At 47.6% G+C, this 21,254-nt stretch overlaps 2 protein-coding genes across 3 annotated transcripts; both read left to right on the top strand.

Moving 5' to 3' along the window:
• The first annotated feature begins 875 nt into the window (after positions 1–875).
• LOC136527727 (uncharacterized) lies at positions 876–5,648 on the top strand. The gene is made up of 10 exons (XM_066520542.1): positions 876–1,761; positions 1,879–1,956; positions 2,073–2,165; positions 2,339–2,434; positions 2,929–2,982; positions 3,063–3,266; positions 3,507–3,638; positions 3,745–3,810; positions 4,554–4,856; positions 4,987–5,648. The coding sequence occupies exons 1-10, from the start codon at positions 1,156–1,158 to the stop codon at positions 5,464–5,466; spliced, it is 2,112 nt and encodes a 703-aa protein (XP_066376639.1). The 5' UTR covers positions 876–1,155; the 3' UTR covers positions 5,467–5,648.
• An 11,479-nt stretch (positions 5,649–17,127) lies between these two features.
• LOC136527171 (uncharacterized) lies at positions 17,128–21,224 on the top strand. Of its 2 annotated transcripts, XM_066519788.1 has the most exons (7): positions 17,128–17,582; positions 17,903–18,159; positions 18,517–19,093; positions 19,170–19,524; positions 19,726–19,820; positions 20,050–20,244; positions 20,348–21,224. In XM_066519788.1, the coding sequence occupies exons 1-7, from the start codon at positions 17,379–17,381 to the stop codon at positions 20,996–20,998; spliced, it is 2,334 nt and encodes a 777-aa protein (XP_066375885.1). In that variant the 5' UTR covers positions 17,128–17,378; the 3' UTR covers positions 20,999–21,224. The 2 variants fall into 2 exon arrangements, with proteins under 2 accessions (XP_066375885.1, XP_066375886.1); XM_066519789.1 differs by lacking the exon at positions 17,128–17,582 and having other exon boundaries at positions 18,022–18,159; positions 18,500–19,093; positions 20,348–21,223.
• Positions 21,225–21,254: the final 30 nt, after the last annotated feature.

The raw sequence follows: 21,254 nt of genomic DNA, 5'->3' as shown, positions 1-21,254 counted from the left end.
TAGCTAGATCATATTTAGTTAACTAAATATGTAACTACATATCTAAGTAGCTATCTAACTATATCTATGTACCTATGTATCTATGTTTATATCTATCTACATATATATCTTACTAGATCACTAACTAAATCAACTACCTGAATCATCACATTAACTAGTAAATAACAAATGTCAACTAAGTATGTACATTGCATATTCATAATTTTTACCTTTTCAACGATTGATCCGCGGACTTCAATGGAGTCGCAGCGGACGATGGACGTGGGTCAGGCCGACGATCCGGGCCGACGGTGGCACGGCCGGCCGCTGCAGGTGGCGGGGGTCGGCGGTGGCGCGCGGCGGGCGCAGGATGCCCGGGGCTCCGCGCGGCGAGTCCGTCTCGACGGGCGCGGGAGGCACGACGGCTGTGGCCGAGGCCGGCGGTGGAGGGCGACAAGGCGGGCGAGGGGACCGGGGCGCGGGCGGCCAGCCACGGGCAATGGCGCGGCGCGGGGGGCGGCCACGGGGCGCGGTGCTCCTGCACGCCGAGGCGCGTCGGCCGCGGAGCGCGGCGCGACGCGGGGGGCGGCGCGGGCCGTCCGCGGTGGCGCTCGGCGGGCTCGGAGCGCGAGCGCGGGGCGACGCGGGCGAGGGCGGCCGGTGGAGGCGTGCTCTGTTAGGGCGAGAGAGGGAGAGAAAGAAAGGCGCGGGCCCATAGGTAATAAAGGCTCGGCGCCAGAGTGACTGGCACCGAGCTCCTTGCCATGTCATCTTCCGAGCCTAGCAGCTCGGCGCCAGGGACGCTGACGCCAAGACATATTAGCTTAGCGCTAGCATCAATGACGCCGGACCAATGGTCCATTATTTTTGAATTCTTTGTGTCGTAGAAACTTAAAAACAAGGCTAAAATGTAAAAAATTCGGGCAGGCTGAGGCGGAGAGCGGCGGCAGCAGCCAGCAGGGTCTCGCTCGCCGCCCTCGTCGTCTGTCGAGAGGAAGAAGACGAAGCGAGGCGAGGGACGACAGCAGTAGCAGCTCCAGCATCTTCTAGCTCCTTCATTCATGGGATTCGGTCTCTACTAGGTTTTCGTCTCCCCTCGATTGGATCGGATTGGATTAGGGGTGCTTCATTTCATCCGATCCCCATCGACTTGACCTGGTTCTGATCTCGACGACGATGCGGAAGCGGGATCTGGGCATCCTGCTGCTCGCCGCCTTCGCCGTCTTCTTCTCCCTCCACCACGAGGGCGACTTCTCCTTCCGGGAGTCCTGGTACCACCTCACCGACGAGGACTTCCCTATCAAGTACGAGGCCGACCGCCTGCCCCCGCCGCTCGTCGCCGACCTCAACGGCGACGGCAAGCCCGAGGTCCTCCTCCCCACCCACGACGCCAAGATCCAGGTCCTCCAGCCGCCCCACGCCCGCCACCTCAGCGATGACTCCGCCTTCCACGAGGCCCGCGTCATGGCCGACATCTCCCTCCTCCCCGACAACGTCCGCCTCGCCTCGGGGAGGCGCCCCATCGCCATGGCCGTCGGCAACGTAGACCGCTCCTACAGGGCTGGCGAAGTCAGGAAGCAGGTCCTCGTCGTCGTCACCTCCGGGTGGTCCGTCATGTGCTTCGACCACAACCTCAAGAAGCTGTGGGAGCACAACCTCCAGGACGACTTCCCTCACGCCGCGCACCACCGCGAGGTCGCGATCTCCATAACCAACTACACTCTCAAGCATGGAGATGCAGGCCTTGTAATCGTTGGAGGAAGGATGGAGATGCAGCATCATGTATGTTCATGTTATTACCCTCTCTTTGCACTACTATCTACACCTGCCTATCTGTTTGCCTACATTACATATATGTTGCCAACAACTTGCCCTTGTAGTAATTCATTCGCTTATCAGTCAGCAGATCTCTTCGATGAATTTATGATACCAGAACACAACATGGATGACCACCGTAGAAGCGCCAATGAGAAACAGGTTATTATATTGCTGGGCTTTTAGCTTTTGATCCTGTTAATTGATGTATTCTATCCTGCAAGCTCCTTGCATGTTTAACTGATCAACACCTAACCCTGTGTTGGCGCTGCATGCAGGGCTCTGAGGCTGGCACTGCAGACTTGCGCCATTTTGCCCTTTATGCTTTTGCTGGACGCAGTGGCGACCGAAGATGGAGCCGGAAGAATGAGGTGCACTGGATTCAACTTTTCATTTATTTCATTTTTTTTTTGCCTCCACTTTAGTAAAAGATGCTCATCTTTAGCATGGAAAACTCAAATTTTGCATGGCATTACTTAAAGATTACTGTCTACAAAGGCCTGCCTTATATATTCTTTCTATGTTTTCTCTTTTGGCATTGCAGAACATCCAGTCACAGCCATCAGATGCTTCTGTGATGTTACCACAGCACAATTACAAACTTGATGTTCATGCCCTCAATAGTCATCAACCTGGTCAGGTGAAGACTGTGTTCTCCAATCTTAATAGCAAATAACTAGGAGCAGTGCTTATCTTTGAGCAAGTCTTATGTCAATGTTTCCACATGCTCTTTGTTGCTTGGTTTAAGTATCTGACTATTTTCTCAAGGGTCGTCTTCTGACAAATTTTGTATCTACCTGAATTCTTCATTATGGTCAACAGGAAGTCTGGAATATATGTTGCCATCACTTTATTATTGCTTGGCAGCTATAGCTACCACAACCTGAATTTCTTACTTATCTGCACACTTCTTAATGGCAACATTGTTATAAACTAAAAGTGTGTTATGTTTGGACTCGAAAGGTAGCATTTCCTAATGAAGTTTTCTACCTATTTTTTGTTTGATTTGATAATATACATGCCAAATGTGCTGTTCTTAGCTTATTTTTTTGACCCAGGCAGATGCTAAGCAGTTAGTTCACACAGTGGCATTTTGGCTAATTGGAAACTAACCTATCACATGTTAATTTTCAGTTTGAATGTCGTGAATTCAGAGAATCAATTCTTAGCGTCATGCCTCATCATTGGGTAAGAATAGTACTTGTTTTCTTGTATTTAGCTTTCGTACTCTGGAACTGTTGAGCTCAGGTATGAGTACTCCTTTTCAGGATAGGAGAGAGGATACTACCCTACAACTTGCACATTTTAGGAAGCATAAAAGGAAACAAGTTAAGAAAACGCCTGGAAAGGCTGTTATTAATAGCGTGAACAAGCCCATTGAACACAATCCACCTGGGAAGGATGCTTCCAATAGAATAGCTAGAGCGCTTGGGAAGGCTGCAGATATGGCTAGCTCAAATAAAGCCAGGAAGGTATGACACATAAGCATGACTGTTACATTTCAGATTTTGCCATGCCTTCTAGCAAAGATTACAGTCATCTCCCTGAAGCATCATGGATATCCTTGCATCCTTGCGGTGCACACATACTGCATGTTGTCTCTTTGTTGCACTTCTACTGTTACTTGGTCCAAATAGATTACAATGCTCACACAGAATTAAGTCAAACACCCCATGGCTTTCTGCTGAGATGAAGCTTTTCTTTTACCGCAGGCACAGAGGATGCAGTACGTTCCAACAATCACTAATCATACTCAAGTTTGGTGGGTTCCTAATGTTGTTGTTGCACATGAAAAGGAAGGGATAGAGGCTGTCCATCTAGCTTCTGGACGTACAATATGCAAGGTCTATAGGATATATCCCTGTAACTTTATTTTACTTCAATTCGATGCAACCATACAGTATATCACCTCTGACTTGTTTTTCATTTTGAAATTATTCTCATTTCCAGCTTCATTTAACCGAAGGAGGCCTTCATGCAGATATTAATGGAGATGGAGTTCTAGACCATGTCCAGGTGTGTTAGGAGTGTATTTACACTGGAATTACTTTCCTTTACGTACCAACTTTTTCTTTGGTAGCTCTGGGCAGTTCAAATATGGATGTAATTCATAGTTTCTGTCTGTAAGTTTGAGAATAATTTGGGATGTCTGGATCCATTGAGTACTGCTCTCATAAGACTGTGGTGTGTGGTCTCCTGTAGATAGATGTTTATGCAACTATATTAAGCAAATGAGTTTGAGTGCTTTAGCGATTCAAATTAAATCCTTCTGGAAGGAGAAGTACTCCTCAGTCTATCCTTATAGTCTGATACGCTTTTATATCGTTTTATCCCAGTATGTCATAAAATGAGTTCAAATGATTTGTATTTCTTGGATGTGATTGTTATCTTGTATATCTCACGTGTAATGTGCATAAATTGTGCATGCATTAATATAATGTTAACTTGAGTGGTACAAGGGTTTCCTTAGCTAAAAAATAAAGTATCAGACATTTTGTTTACTGTTAATTTGATGTCTAAAACTTGATTTTGGAAATGACAGAATTAACGTGTGCCATTAGGGAGACAGACCCAACTTAGAGCCGTTCTAATATCTTTTACCTAATCGGTTCTTGTAACTTTTAAGGTGATCTCTGCTGAGCTTGGCAAGCATTGGGCATTTGATTCTCACTTTCTAGCTGCAACCTGCAACAATGTTTTGTTTACTGTTAGGGCATCCATTTGTAGAAGTAATGGCTGATAGTGATCTTTTGCTGTAGGTTGTTGGTGGAAATGGCATTAAAGAGCAGACTGTCGTGAGTGGATCAATGGAGGTGCTGAAACCCTGTTGGGCAGTTGCTACATCCGGTGTGCCAGTGCGGGAGCAACTTTTTAATGTCTCTATCTGCCATTACAACCATTTTAATATGTTCCATCATGGTGACTTCTCGAGAAGTTTTGGGAGGACATTTGATACAACTGGTTTAGAGGTTGCGACTCCTATCCTGGTCCAGACAGACGATGGCCATAAACACAGGAGAGGAAGCCATGGTGATATCATCTTTTTGACAAGCCGGGGAGAGGTCAGCATTTGTACACTGAGTGTTCCTTTTTACAAGTTGCTGTGGCTACTGATTTGTGGGGGTTTCTTTCATGTTGATGAAACCTTGATCCCTATATCTGCGAACATTGATGATGTGTTTGTGATTGTAGGTGACTTCGTACTCCCCTGGGCTGCGTGGCCACGATGCAGTATGGAGATGGCAAGTATCATCAGGGCCAACATGGTCCAACCCCCCGTCTCCATCGGGAATGATGGAGAACATAGTGGTGCCTACCTTGAAGGCTTTCTCCCTGCGTGCCTATGACCCAAAAGAGGTGATCCTCGCCGGCGGCGATCAGGAAGCCGTGGTGCTCTCTCCTTCTGGTAGCATACTGGCCATGATCGAGCTCCCAGCGCCTCCCACTCACGTGCTGCTCCTGGAGGATTTCTCTGGTGACGGTCTCACTGACATCATTCTGGTAACGTCCGGTGGAATATATGGATTCGTGCAGACAAGGCAGCCTGGGGCTCTTTTCTTCAGCACGCTCGTGGGGTGCCTGATAGTTGTGATCGGCGTGATATTCGTGTCTCTGCACCTCAACTCGTCGAACGGCGGCAAACCCAGGGCTTCCTCGGCTGAATACAGATGATTTAGAGAAACGGTGTATGTGGTAGAAAACTTGTATGAGATGCCCAAGGTTTTGATATTATGCTAGGTAAGAGACTTTTGGTAATCCTATGTTATGGTCTATTTAACCAAATGAATTCGTGCTGTTGTATGATAGAAGAACTGTTCCTACCTATATATCTCATAATAATACTGATAGCACAAGCTCGTTTTTTTTTCGCTGTAATGTTGTATATTGTATAGTTATGAGTGGAAGGGCAGAAAAAAACTAGGGTTGCAAGAGTAGGTTCAACAAAATTAGGCCCCAACTACATTTGTTATCGCAAGCGTTGGTGATAGTTTCCAAACTGGACGTGTTGACCTGCAACTACCCTGGTTTTAGTTGTTGATGAAACCGGTGAAGGTTGATTTTTATTCATAAATATAGAAGAAACAAAAAAGCAATGCGGAGGTAGCTACACGAAGAGGCTTTTCCGTGTAAGAGTATGTAATACCAACTGCAAGATTGAATTTTTAAAAATGAAATGTTGTTATTATATGTGTAGGTGGCTGACTACATGGACATGACTCTTTCGGGGAAAGAACTCCTTGGTATCTATCGTCTTTCTTAAGTTGCCCACCGGTTTCCGTTCCATCTTACGTTAACGTCACAGATTCCAGAATCAAACGGCAGATACTTTAGCCCGACAGGCTCTTTTACATTCTCAGCCAAATTCTCTTAGCTTGGCTTGTTCTTGCTCTAATAGAGCACATGTAACGTTACAGGATGCACTTTCTTCTGTAGCCTTGAACTCTATAAGGCTTTTATCAGCTTCATGGTGTTGAATAAATGATGTTTGTTGTCAAAAAAAAAAAAAATCGCGTTGCTCATCGTCCTACATTACATTAACGTCAGGGTATCTACGTGGTTCTCGAATAGTCACTGAGAGCATGTTTTTGGTTGCTTGGCCAAACAAGTTTTTCTAGCCAGGCAGAAATATATTGACAAATTGTGCGAGTTACTTATTTTCTCTATTTCAAGTCATAAAACGTTTTGGCTTTTCTAGATATATTGATACATAAAAATATAGCAAAAGCTAGGAAAACCAAAGTGTACAATCTAGAGCATAACGTTTGTCTTATAAAATGCAGGTGACAGTACATGTTCGCCTTTAATAACAACTAGTGCAAACTACGCGCCATCGCGCGCGCCGGCGAGTAAGGACACATGAATATACATTGAAGTTTTGTATGTGACATACGGTGCGCGTCATTGAGCGCGTGGGCGAGCAAAGTGTGGGCAGTACAACCTGAGATTATGTAAGAACGATACGTAGATATATTCATAGATATACGTTTTTTGGTACATATACAGTACAATTGCTGTTTGGAGGATACTACAGGACAACGTAGGCAGTTGCATGACGAAGAACAAAATTAGGTAGTGTTTAACTATACTGGACGTAATTAGACAATACATAAACACCAAACCTACTAAATTAAAACAGTCTTCTTGTTTGTTGTCATTGCGTGGTCTGGGCAGCGTTCAGAGCACAGCAACTGTAAACCTTTCCATCTTACAAATTCATGAGCCGGCTATCCTGTTCTGCATCCATAAGATCTGAGTAAGAAGTCAGGTGCTTGACGATTCCAAAATGCAGGTATAAAAGCTATTTGTAGATCATGAAGTAAGGCATGGCAAGCAGCGTGAGCTATTTTGCTGAGTAGTGTCTGATCAAGGTCAAATTCCGGTGGAGGTATCCACAGATGGAACGAAAAGAAGACTATCAGTGTTTAATTATTTGTTGCAGATGACCTAAATGTAGAAGCGCTAACAGACAGATACACACAAATAGAGCAGACTAAATCGACGTACCGAGACATGAGCAGGCCTGATGGTATCGGTGGTAGGTTGGTGCACCTGCTGACCTGGTAGTAAGTAACCTAATGCTGTGAGAGACATGAAAAGGCAGCGCTGACTGAACTAGGGAATTAAGAAAGCGAAACGAAACTGTTTGAAGCAAAATAGCAGATCTTATTATCCAAAGGAAAAAGCTGACAGAGATGAAGAAATACAAACACGATAGCTTCCTGCATTTGGGTTAATCTAATAGGAACAATGCAGGAAGCACATAAGGGAAAATATAAAGCCATGTAGGTGTGTAAGCCAAAAAGAATGGATCATGTGGAAGCTTTTTTGAAGAAGAGATAATTAAGCATATGGCAGGCCACATTGGCTCACGACAGGTTGCAGCAATTTAATGCAGGACGTTGGAACAAAGATCATGATATTATAAACCAAAAGCAGCACATTAAAATGTGAAAGAAGCAAGAACGAGAAAACATGCAAGTGTGATGCTAACTCAATCGCAATAGAGGCAGATGTGTGTACTGATAGATTAAGCCATAGGATAAAGAAAGAACTTGGATGTTGAAAATTTTAAAAAAAACCATGAAGGAAAACATGAAAAGAACTAAAACTAGATAGAAATGAAAAGGGAATGAGAGAGGGGGTGGATCAGCCTGTCTGACATATTTTGGTAAGGCAATAACTGTAATAAGTACATAGGTAAACACACGTTGTTATCATGTACCTTGGACAAACCATAGCAACCATACTCATTTATTTGATCTAATACTTTAGTATGGTATAAGGCATAGAAGCACGGTACATCAACATATAACCATATATGATTATTTAATCTAAACATTTATGAAAATAGCACCTCGCTATAGTCCACAAGATGTATCAGCATTTAGAAACAAATCAAATAAAAATGCATACAGAGTTAAGAGGTTACAAATCTGGCAGGAGATGACACCGTTCAGCTGATAGTGCACGTGGATCAGGCAGGACCTTACATCATCATCATATCAACCTGCCAGGAATAATAATAGACAAAAGGACGTCATGTCCTAATCATTGTAGCATGAATAAATTCTTATAAGCTAGGAGCACTGTATTTTGTTGCTTCCTAATCTATTAGCCACACGAAGATTTAGCATATATGGTGTCAATTGCATCCCGAGCCAGAATGCGTAAACATTGCTGACAAATATAATTAACGAAGCTAAGTATTTAGCAAGATTTTATCACTGAACCATGTTTTTTTTCGCCATAATATGAGCCTTACCAATTGGACTATCTTTTTTATCTTTAGTTATAATTTCAAACCATGTGTTAACGTGCAACTTCATGGACTAATTTTCAGTTCGCAAAGGAGGTAGCAGCTGTCCTTCTCCATTAGTGCAGCATGCTGTTTATCTGCCTCGATTTGGTTTTAGACAACATGATAGGAAGGTTTAGGTGAGGCCACTGCATCGACAGTAAGGACTTAATACTAATGGTATGCAGACCACACGAACTAACATAATAGATGGAAAACAAAGACATGGCCAGCGGTTAATGAAACATCCTCAATTTTCCTTGAAGGGAAAATCCACAGAATGAATTTTAATATGATAAAACCAAGAACTGATTCCATCATATTATCATATTTCAGTCGATGTCACAGTCATACATCGTAAGATTACAAGAATACAAGATATTACATCACTGGGGAACACACCTATTACAGAGTTAATCTAGCGGAAGACTATCGAGTGAAGGCTCCTCCTTCACGGGCATCATCAGAGTTGACGTAGTGCAGCGTAGATTCCATCTCTGAACCAAACTTGAGCGTAGGCACGAGACCTCCTAATCCTTCTAAAGTCAGCATCTCTAAGAAGCAGAAAATCTGCACACCGCCAGATATGTGCAGGCCATGGTCAGCACCGATGAGCTTTAGTGGAAAAGATAAACAAGGGATCTGGCGATCCTAATATTTGGCTGTGGTTTGCATCCTTAGCGCATGAGAAGTAAATAACATTAGTAATATAATAATAATATCCAATTTTTATCACATTCACCACCACACCATCCCTATCCATCCACCAACCATCCATCCCAAACCATCTCCACACCACCACACCACATCTCATCTCACACACTCAGGTTGACAAGCCAACTCCCTCTCGGCCTTGTCTCAACGGCCCGCAGCCCCCAAGGCTCACGACCGGAAAATACCCCAAACCCTAGAGGGAGGAAAGAAGGACTCATCTCCTATCTAGTTTAAGCGAAACCTAGGAAAGGTCCATAGCCGATAAGTCAGCATATGTATCGATCGATCAACCAAACACTCTGCAGAGGTTTCACATACCCACAAGATTAGCCATCCTCGGAGCCATGTATCTCCTAGGCAGAATTCTGGTCGCTTGCTAGCCTAGAATGATGCCACCCTACCTCTCAGCCCTGGAACATCCCAAGTCTAGTCTGGGATGGCTGATTGGCTGATACTATGAGTCGTAGACAAAGCCAGGGCCCTCTGGATGTGAAGAGCCAGGTCCACAAGGCCTCCTGAAGTCTCGGAAGGGTGTGGGGGAAACCGCGTGCCCCGTACCTCCTTGCACACGTTCGCCTAGCAGTAGTGGCATTGTTCTACCAAGTAGTCCGACCATCCCGCACCATATAGGGCGAGTGGGATGTAAAGAATTCCCGGTGAGTCTGAGTACTAGTAAGTCCTTAGGGATTGACCAAGCCAGAATGTCTTCATCAGGGTTTCCATTTTACGTGCCACCACAACATCTCTACCCTAGGCTCCACCTCTCCGAGGTTCACACCCAAGGCCACCTCCAATTACCATTTACCCGCCATAGGTATTCCATATCCAAGTGCCCAGGTAGCACCACATGGCAAGACTCACCCCAGGCTCGTCGTTATTCCAGCTCGGTCGACACGACCCTCACTCTCTATGCACCCAAGACATACGCAGCACGCTCACACACCACCACGTCCGGCACCCATAGCCAAACCCTTCCCAGGGGGTTCACCACCAGCATCACATCCCCGATATAATGCGAAGTGGAGTTAATAATAAGTATAGTAGTGTAATATGCAAGCAAGCAGGCAAGTAAGCATATATAAGCGAGCGAATGCGCAAAGCAGGGTGACATGGTAGAGTGGGTTGCATCAGGGTAATAATGGCTTAGGTAGTAGCATGCATCAAAGTACTAGCAAAGGAAAAATTATAAAGCGCTAGCAGTTCTAGATATTATGCAATGTCTAATAGGATTCTCTAAAAGAGGGTGCTGCCATGACACCTGCGATGTAGAGGTAGTAGTGGTTCAATTCTCCATTTGTTGGTGTTCCATTAGCGGGGTCACCTCCTCCTGCGTCGACTCCATTTCGCAGTCCTTGTCGTCGTCCACGTTCTCTTGGTCCGATCGCCAGCTACTCCGCTAAGCATCACGCAAGGCAAGAGAACACTCGACACCCAAAAAGACGACAAGGCGCAGGAAGATCCAATAACACCAACGAGACAATAAAAGATACACGGCTTAGCCCTCTCGGTGGTTGTCCGATTTCCTCGGGCCAAGGAATCACAAATGGTGGTTTGCCAAGCACAAGCTTAAGTCATGGCCAAGCCAGTATGGCTTTAGGATAGATGGTTTAAGCCAAAGCTTATCCATGGCAACACCATGGCTCACGTCCTTCGATCCGGGCATCATGGAAAGGATGAGAATCGAGGGACGGGCCCAATGAAGGAAGAACGACGGGGTTTGGCTCTTATAGTCTTATCCCGCAAGTCACCATTGGATACAAGAAGCAAACAAGAACGAATAACACTTTTGTGACTTGGTTCCATTGTACTTCGGCTCGTCCGCTATGGTAGAATGCGGTAGCACAAAGGGATTGGACAGCAACGGTTCCCCTCGATCCACACGGCACGATAACGTCGGGAGCCGAGAAGAGAGTTGCTCAACACGGCTAAAGATGCAGGGGTTAGCTAGGCACATCCATGTCATGTTCTCAGACACATCCTCGGGAAAGATGGTTTTAGACGGTCGATCGGGTCGACACGCACGGGTTCGAGGTACAACATAGACCATAGCTTCGCTAACCCAAAGGGGATAGTTCGGTCTTTGATCCAATCGTCATGGGCAAGACAGAATCGAACAGAGCGGGCTAACGGTGCAACAAGAGCAAGAATCAACAAGGGACAAGGTCTACTTCTTCCAACACTCACACCACGACGAAAGACAGGGCATTGGAAGGAAGCGACAAACATCAAGTGCGCAAACCACTCGTAGGGTACCTAACTTAGGTGCACTGGCACTAAGACATCTCTCTAATTCATAGCGGTGCGGTTGTCACCGTGGGAATCAAAGAAATGTGATGGTCATACAAGGTACAAGCATACGGGGGTTTGAGCACGAAGAGGCAAGTAAAAGCAAAAGAGTGGTGTAGCTCCATGGTCATGGCAAGGCGAACTCGCGGCCACAAGCTACACCAATGAGTTGGCATCCATCGTTCCATGATTGTTATCTCCTAGGTCATCTCCCACAGGACTTGGTCATGGAGGGCTCAAGGCATGCGGGTGATATCCACATCGATGTTAGTATCGACATTGAATCCATTATGACCATGTTCTAGGGCCGAAGACAGGAGCTAACACTCGTGGTACTATGAAGTCAACTAAAAAGCGAGGGGTCGAGTTATACTCGGCATCATGGTCATGGCGAGATGGATCCCGCGATCGTAACGTCCGAACGAGGTACGATCCCTCCGCTGGCTCGAAGGCTCGGCACACAGGCAACAACACCAACATCCAGCGATAAGAACCAAACACGACCGAAAGACGCAACAACTCGACATGACTATGGAGTAGCACATTCCATAGCTGGGTGATAGGTGAATTCCTGTATGGCAGACATATAGACGGGTTGTAAGGACAGAGCATAACAGAGATAACATATGTACATGGAAAGATAGAAGACGGGGGCTTTCTATGGTCACGGTAAGACATACGACTAGGGTTCATGGTCCAGAGGTTACGGCTCGCAGTAGACGGGGTTATGATATCTCCTCAACGACACGCACTTGCAAGGCAAGGCGACCGGGATGTCGGAAAGACTCCACTTGTCATCGGTACGATGCTAGGGATCACACGGTTTCTCAACGGCTCGCCCTCGCTTAACGAGGCAGCTGGAACGTCGGGAACGGACTCAATACAACGACGGCATGGTACTAGGTCATGCGGTGTATGCCAGGGCTTTGTCCGTGAGTTGTGCAATGTGACTACTTCAAAAGGCCTTTAGTGCGGGTCCCGGTAGATCTCGACGGCATGTTCTCATGACTCGAGGTAGCCAGAACAGTGGTGAAATACGGGCACAAGGTTCCATGGAACCGTCAGGGCAACCAAAAAGGGAATCCTATAGTCCATGATGCGGCGATCAATACCACATGGTCCAATTACGGCTTCGGGGCTCACGATGAGGTCATGGTAACTCTTCGCCGTGGCATGGCTTGGCCACGACGGGTTTTATAGGCGACAAGTCCTTTCTGGCATCTCCTACGCCGTGGATCCGTTTGGCTAAGTCTGGTCTCGTGCTAGTGAGTGCGAGCATGTCTAGGAGCGGTAGAGCTCTGTCGCAACGTCAAAGACGACGATGGTTGGCACAGGCATTGAATAAATAAAGATCATGATCATGTATAGACAATGGATATTGATAGATCAAGTAACAATATAGATAAATGATATTGATGATCAAAGTCAACCAGTATGAAGAGAACATGGAAAAGAAAGGCAAGGGTCTTGCCGACATCGCGTACGGCGTCGACTAGGTTTGAGGGGTCAACCTTGATGAAAGCAGGGAGGTGGAGGGCTGCTGCGGCTTGTCCCAGAACATGGCAGCAGGCGACCGAGAGACGATGGAGCGCCTGTGTTGCCGAACGGGGTAGCCACACCAAGAGAAATGAGGCGTAGCCTCCCTGCAAGGCAAAGATTCATGGCACGAAGGCCGGACACAAGGATGGACATGGCTAGGTGGTGCTGTCGTCCTCTGGCATGGTGGCGTTGTGGGGTCGCTTCCTCCCTGTGATAGTGGGAACAGCGGCACGAAGGCCGGGCTCAGCATGAGTAACGGTAGGGAGGGGAAAGATGGGGTCCTGGGCTTTGGGTGCTCACCGTCTGTTCGGGTAGGTCGTTGCGGTCTTGGAACGGGGGCGCGTCGAGGTGCTGCCACCGTGCCTGGGGCATGGACGAACATGCTGCGGCAGTGCTTCAGGGCGATGGCTTGCTATTCTAGCTGTAGCTTCAGCAGGCGATGCAGCTCCTGCTCTCGACCGTGGTGACGTCGATGCGGGTCGAAGTGGAGGGCACCGGTGTGGCCTCGGTGAAGCACGATGACATCAGCGTGGAGGGGCTCATCGTGGCCGAGACAGGGTCGGGGCTTGGCGTGGCCGTGGCCGAGGACGAGGCGCGGAGTAGAGGCTAGAGGTGGTGCAGCTGCGTGGACGTCGCGGGGTCCTCGGGCTCAGCCTACGGTGGTTGCCGCGGACGCGCTCATGGAGACGCGGCCACGAACGACGTCGCGGCATTCCAAAGCCGGTGGCTAGAGGCAGAGCGGGCCGGTGCGGTGCGGTGACGGCCAGGCTCGAGGCAGATGACGACGGTGTCGACGGCGTGGTCGTCGACATGCTCGTGTCGCAGACGGGGAAGGAGCAGGGGATCGCGGTTGGCGTCGCCATGGCCAGGGGCTCCGGTGAGGCAGGGACGGGCTCCTGCCGGTGGCTTGGTTGCGACGTGGAGCAGGGAGGCGGCGCTGCCGTGGTGCGCCTCCAGCGTGGCGAGGCAACTGGTGGCACGTCGGAAGGTGGCTGCTCGCGCGGAGGATGGGGGAGAGGGATGGCGGCGACGGCTGTGAAATGGAGGAGAAGGGGTGGCGCTATTTAAGGGCATGGACGGCTAGGGTTCCTGAGGTGCCGTCCATCCTCGACGTTCGTGCCAGGGAGAGGAGCACGCGACACGAATCGGGGAGCGGAGCAGGTGAGGGGGCGCTGGCGTGTGCGTCGCGCAGCGAGCGAGCGGCGGCGACGCTGGGAGCATCTGCTCGCGCTAGGTTTCTTCGGGGCGGCTTGGGCAAGGAGAGGGGGCTCAATTGGGCTCCTGCCGCTTGCTGGGCCGGCAGGCTCACGCTCGTGGGCCTGTGGGGTGCGAGACGGGCCGGGGTTGCTGGGCTACTGCTGCTACCCGCGTGGGCCGAAGGCAAGAGGCCAGGCTGGGCTGGTTCGGTTACTAGGTCAAGATGCCCCTTTTCTTTTTCCTCTGTCTTCTTTTCTTTTTCTATTTTTTATTTCTATCCTACTCTATGCCATGGGTTGACAACTCACGTGCATTGATTTGATAAAGACAGTTGGTTGACTATAGAAATTAGGTCAAGGGGTTCGAAACTAAAGAGATGAATTGAGAGAGAGAGAGGTAGAAGGATTCATGAGAGATTCCAGAAGGAGTCAAAAGGATTTGCTACGGACTTGTGCTCTCCAACACAAAACCTTAAACCAACTAAGGAACTCCAACAAACTCCTACAAGCAACACTATATGTATACAACAATTTATTTATAAATTATTCTTTGTTTGACCTAGTATCTATATGCCTCACACATTTGCATGAAAAGTTTTAAAAAGTTCGTATTTTTGGCTTCTCCAAAAACCCGGGTTGTTACAGTTAAGACCTAAGAAACTGTATATATGCGCAAAGCTAACTTACAAATATATGATGTGGTAGACACAAACCACTCCAACCAGTGAAGGTAGACGAAGAAATCTAACCTGGGAGAGGACTAAGCCTGCCATTGACATGGTTAGAATATAATGGGCAGACAAAAGTAGCACATAACCATGGAACCACCATTCTGTCAACTATCTTTTAGGCAGCGCTCAACCATTAAATATGCTTAATGTTTATACTAACTGCAAGTATATGACATATGTGTCTATATATAAGTGGATCGCAAAAAATATGGCACAAAACTGTATTTTGTACCTGAAGGACACCTATCACCAGAGACACATTTGCAGTGCAAGCTTAGAGATGGCATGTAATCATTGCAATAAAATCTGACATGATTTTCAATTGGGTCAACTATGAATAATCCCAATTCTTTTTCTGCCAGAACAGTAAATTTGAACCAATAAAGTAAACTATATTTAATAAAATACCCGATGATAATAGGGATGGGAGTTTTACCATCAATTTAATATTTTCACTTGCTTCAGCACTCTCTTTGTTGGCAAACACTCCTCCAGTGCTTTTTTCAGCAATAAGAATGAAACACGTGGCCCTTTGCCTCATTTTATATAATGTTCTGATGACCTGGTGACCATGAAGAAATTGTAGATGCCAAGGCTGCATGTATAAAACAATATTTTGTGAACAATTAGCAAATTGAAAGGTAATATGGAAGTATTAGTTGTGACTATTTTAGAAATTAGGGATTAAAGCGTATGGTTAAACATTGAATTACCTATCTCGAGAACACATGCTGAAGCTGGTCAGGGACTTGGACCAGAGAACCGACATATCTAGCATCCATTCAAATTTGACTATGAGGATGGAACGCCGAATTCTGAAACTATGAGAAAGCGAAAACAAAGAGCATTTGTCTGTCTTGCTTAAGCAGAACAGTTGATGTGATATTGGTAAACTGAAGGACATTTTAGTACTCAAAGCTTGATAATCTACATGATCCTAATTAGGCGAGATGGAGAGGAAATCGCAAGGAACGTGAGGGGTGGTACCTTGAGTAGCACAGGAAGCATCTGATGGCAATCCTGACACACACTGCTGCAATAGATAGGGAGAAGATCAATAGAACTGAAATCAACAGGCGGAATATACATGGAAGCAGATAGCGTAAACCTAAAACTAATCAATGCACCACAGGTTCTATTTTAGGGCTAAGTAAATTCAGGCAGCGCGGGAAGGAGGCTGAGCAAAAAATCCCCTTTATGTCCTTTCCTACCTTGCCTTGCATCGGTGGAGGCCATGCAGCCGGATCTAGTGGAGACGGGGAGGGTCCGCGCTGGATCCGCCTGCTGGCTGCAGATCCATCGCCTCCGTTGCCTGCGCGAGCTCCACACCGTGCTCCAGCTTCAGATCCGCCGCCGGGATGGGACCCGCGGGCGTCCGCTCCAGATCCAGCGCCGATGTTGCTGACGTGACCTCCCCATCGTCATCCGCGGCCAGCACGGAGTTTCGTCCGTCGCCAGAGCCCTCCGGCGCGTCAGGGCCTCCGCTGGCTGGGCGCGCGGTCATGGGGAGGACCGGCGACGGAGGCGTGAAACCCTAGGCCGCGCGACCCGCTGGCTTGCGCCACGACGAGGAAGTGGCGTGGGGGTGGTGGTGGTGGGGGGGGAGGAGGAGGAGGGACGGCGCCGCCGCGCGGAGGTCGGGCCACCGTCGAGGTCGTCCCGCGCGTTCGCCTGAGCCGCGTCGCGAGTGGGGAGCGAGGGAGGGAGCGAGAGAGAGCGAGAGAGCGGAGAGGAGGAGGGCGTCGGTGTCGGTGAGACCCGCCGAGGGTTTCGTAGCGGGCCATGGTACTGTAGCAAGGGGTGGAGAGAGCAAGGGCCGTCGATCGGAAGATCGGACGGGCCGGGTAAATCGGGGCGACGTGGACACCCTGAGGAGCGGCCGAGGCTCGCTGCTTTGATAATAAGAAATGGCTATGCTATATTGATGATGTCGTAGCGTGCGTTCCCTTCTCTATTTTTACCACCGCGTCGCGTCAGGGGTGAGAGAGAATGAAATATTTAGAGTTACCCTCTCCCGTGTTCGTTCGTCTGTCCGGTGGGTCCCGTCCAACCCACCCCCACCGGCGTCTTCAACTGCCTGCCGCTCAGGCTCAGCTGCTCTGCTCTGCTCTTCTCCTTTGATTTGTTGTGTTCCCTTGCGTTTGGCTGCAGGCAGAGGCCGTCCGCCGAGGCCAACGCCGCCTGCCCCTGCCAGCTGCCGCGTCCTCCTCCTTCGCATAACGACGCCGGCCATGCGAGTCAATAAATAAATTCCGATTCCGTTCGTTTCCTGGAGGACGGCTAGACGTACGGGGGCCATCCCGGCGACGCCGCACCGCATCCATGGCGATGGCCTTCCTGCTGCTGGGCCTGGGCTTCCTCCTCGGTATCCTCTCCCTGGCGATCGCGGAAGGCCTGGCGCTCCTCTGGGCCATCCGCAGCCTCACGCGCCGCTCATCGGCCTCACGTGCCACGCCGCCGCCGCCACAACTCCCCGTCCACCCGACCCCGCCGCGGTCTGTGTCTCGCCACGGCCTCAACCGACAGGTGAGACCGGGAAGGTCGGCCATTCATATTCTCGATCGGATGGGTTCGGTTCGATTCATTCAGTTAATGTTAAGCAAAGCAAGCAAGCGCGCACGCCTGAGCCTTCTTCAGCTTGTTCATTCAGTTCTCATCAAGGTTTGTCATACGTATTCTTATTTGGCCTTTCTTGGAGGACCTAGCTAACTCACAAACTCGTTCTAGTTTCCATCTTATTTCATCCATCCATTATTATGTATTGCAGTATATATTCCACATGTTCACGACTTGTACCTTAATTAATTGACATCTTCCCATTCTATATGAGTTCTATGAGTTAACAGGGCTTCTTGTGGATGCTGGAGCAACAAAAGACGCCCCCCGGCCCCAAAGACAGCATCAATCGCCCGTCGAATGGCGGTACCACGGGGATCAGGGACAAGAAGCTCATCGTCGAGGTTTTCCCTATAAAAATGTCTGCCACACTTGAAGGACACTCGCTCACCTTGTCTGGACCTGATGATGCCTCGCAGCTAACCATTGACCTGCTCAGTTGCACAGTTGTTGCTGTTTCTGCATCCAATCTGCCCTCACGTAAATGGTTAGTGCAAATCGTAGCTAGCCTCTTAAAACATTCATCTCCTGTGACCTGTGGAGAGCCTCCAATAATAATAAATTCATTTTTCTTGTCATCAGCTAAAAAGCGTAACAACTTACTCAGTGTATGCATTATTATGCTTCTAGCAGCAGCAGTTTTATATGAATCCTTGACTTATGACAGAGTAGCCAGATTTGCTATACTATAGATGCGCAATCAGAGTAGATGTTCATATCAAGTGACTGTAGTTTCTTTTCTCAGTTACTAATTATTGGTTTGAATTCTGCTGCCACTATATGATCGATTCACATGTCACATAAAGTTTGCCTAAAACCACCGCCAGTATGTATTTTCTTTCAGGGCCAAGAGGTATCCCATAAAACTGGAAAGCAAGGAATCTCATATTTGCAGGGGGAGCAAGGTATGCTATGTTTATGCAGACACCTCTTGGGAAAAGGAATCATGGTGTAAAGCACTCCGTCTTGCTTCTACCACGGACAAGGACAAACTCAAATTCCATGACATGCTGACTGGAGAGTTCCACAGTTACATAGCCTCTTTGAAAGCTGGATACCCTTGCTTTCTGGGACCCTCAACACTCTCTAGTCAGGAACATGTGCTTGTGGACAACACTGTGAAGACTGATGGATCTTCAAAACTCCGAGGTTTTCTGAAACGGTTGGCAAAGAAGGCATCCGTGAAGGCTTCTCAGGAGAGCAAAACAGGTATGGTGCCATCTAAACAAGATATAAAACAACCCAGTACGCCTAGCTCCTCTATGAGTTTCAACAGCCAGCTACCTGATTCCCCCAATGCAAAGGTGGATGAAAAGCTTGCCGATGATGGTACGCTTTGTTGGAACCTCCTAATCTCTCGGTTGTTTTTTGATGCTAAAATGAATGATGAGATGAACAAGGCCATCAAAGCACGTATTCAGGTCAGATGATGCTGACATTTTCAAGTGAATTTATCCTTTGTCCATATCTTAATATTGATTGGTTCCTGTTGGTCAGCGAACATTGTCAAACACCAGAACTCCAGCCTACATTGGTGAAATTACGCTTACTGACCTCAATCTTGGCAAGCTTCCACCATATCTGCACAGAATGAGAGTCCTCCCACCGGATTTGAACGAATCGTGGGCTTTTGAAGTTGACTTTGAGTATTCAAGTGGAATACTGCTGCATATCGAAACAAGACTTGAGGTTCAGGCGCCAGAGTTGGAAAAGGACATACTGAAGACCAATATTAAAGACGATTCTAATGGGGATGTGGGTTCAGATTTCCTTGATAGTATTGAGCAATATGGTAACCAATTCAGGCCTTCGGAAGCTTTGGATTCTGCAGCAGAGGTTAATGATGAAGCAGGTTTGTGACGCTTCTTTCATGTGTTTTCTTCATTTGCTTATTTGTTATTGGAATCATTATTTGCAATGTCCGTAAACGATCCAATAAATAGTATGTGATGTGAGAACTCCATCACTTAATCTGTTCTGAACATGATGGTCCTCTAGAAAGCCAAAAGCATCATAACTTGAGGCTATTGATGACCTTTTGTGATTATGGCAGATACCTTAAGGAAGTCAAAGAGCACTGGGTGGGCATCAACATATATGCCAAGGTGGAAACGTATCATGAATTCAATAGCGGACCAGGTTTCACAGGTTAGTTCTTCCTTGTTTTGCCTTCTTTTCATATATACCTTATACACATTTTTTTTGCGGGGTCACATATACACATTACCAGATGGACAATTGGTTGTGTGCTAAGGTGTAATCATATGACCATTTTCCATATTTATATATTTATGTGTAGTGTTTTGCTTCTGTTTGAAATTTAGCCATGAAGTTCTGACCTGAACTGTGCTTTCTCACTTTCCTTGCTGAAACAAAGGTGCCATTATCATTGGCGATTAAAATATCATCTGTTCGTGGAACAATGCGGATACATCTAAAACCTCCTCCGAGTGATCGAGTTTGGTATGGGTTTACGTCCATGCCAGAGATAGAGTGGGAGTTGGAATCATCGGTTGGGGATAGGAAGATCAGCAGCAGCTACATCGCCTCACTTATCGGCAACAGGATCAAGGTGTTTTACTTGGCTTCCATGAGTCATGACTAAGTTGTTATTTTTGTGGTTAATTTGTGTGGTTGAATATGGAGCATTTGGCTGCTGTCCTACATTTATACAGGCTTCGGTTCATCAGAGCTTGGTGATGCCCAACTGTGAAAGTTTTCCTATTTCCTGGATGATATCAGACACGGATGACTGGGTGCCCCGCAGAATCGCACCTTTTATATGGCTGAACCGTGAGCCCACTGAGACTAGCACAAGGCGTGCTGCAGACACAACTAGAGAGATGCCAGGGGAAGCTTTCGCATCCAAGGCCATTGCAAAGAACAAGTCAAGTCCGCTGCCGCCTTCAAGAAGAATCACCAATGGATCGTGGAATAAGACAAACATAGGTATTGATGGGCCAGAGCAAGCAGAAGCATCAACGAGCTGGCAGACTTGGCTGGTTTCAGCAAGCAGAGCTCCTCTGCAGTCAAATGATGATGCAACAAGGGAACAGCTGAGGATGCCACTGCTGAGCTGCAGCGGAGATGAGACAGCAGGCCTTGTGGAGAAGACATCACCTTCTGCTGGTGAGGAGGGAGATGCAAAGAAGAGGAAACGCGGTGTTCAGCGTGCACGGGTGATGGATCTGGGGAGGAGGATGGGGGGCAAGCTGGAGGAGAAGGGCAAGCATTTCATCGGAAAGATGCGCGAGAATGCAAGGAACAACTGCCTGCTATTGCCGGACTTGGAGCAGGCCACCACTCCTGCTCCTGCTCCTAGTTAGGCATTTAGGATGTTGAATTAACTGTTACTCTGTTACTCGACAAAAATGAAAAATCCTCAGTCACAGCGCCTAGCAACAGCTCCTAACAAGTGCAATGATATGGGAGACTGTTGCAGTTGTATGTAAAAAGAGCTTATGAGTTATGAATGTACCACACAGCTGGAGCTAGATAGATGTATGCATCTCTTATCTCCCCACTGAATTAACACAACAAGCAAGTCATATTCGTCCATTGCCTGAGAATATGAGTACAAGT

Source organism: Miscanthus floridulus, chromosome 19 (genome assembly GCF_019320115.1).
Source record: "Miscanthus floridulus cultivar M001 chromosome 19, ASM1932011v1, whole genome shotgun sequence".
In the NCBI taxonomy this organism is placed as follows: Eukaryota; Viridiplantae; Streptophyta; class Magnoliopsida; order Poales; family Poaceae; genus Miscanthus; species Miscanthus floridulus.
This window is presented reverse-complemented; position numbering and strand designations above follow the sequence as displayed.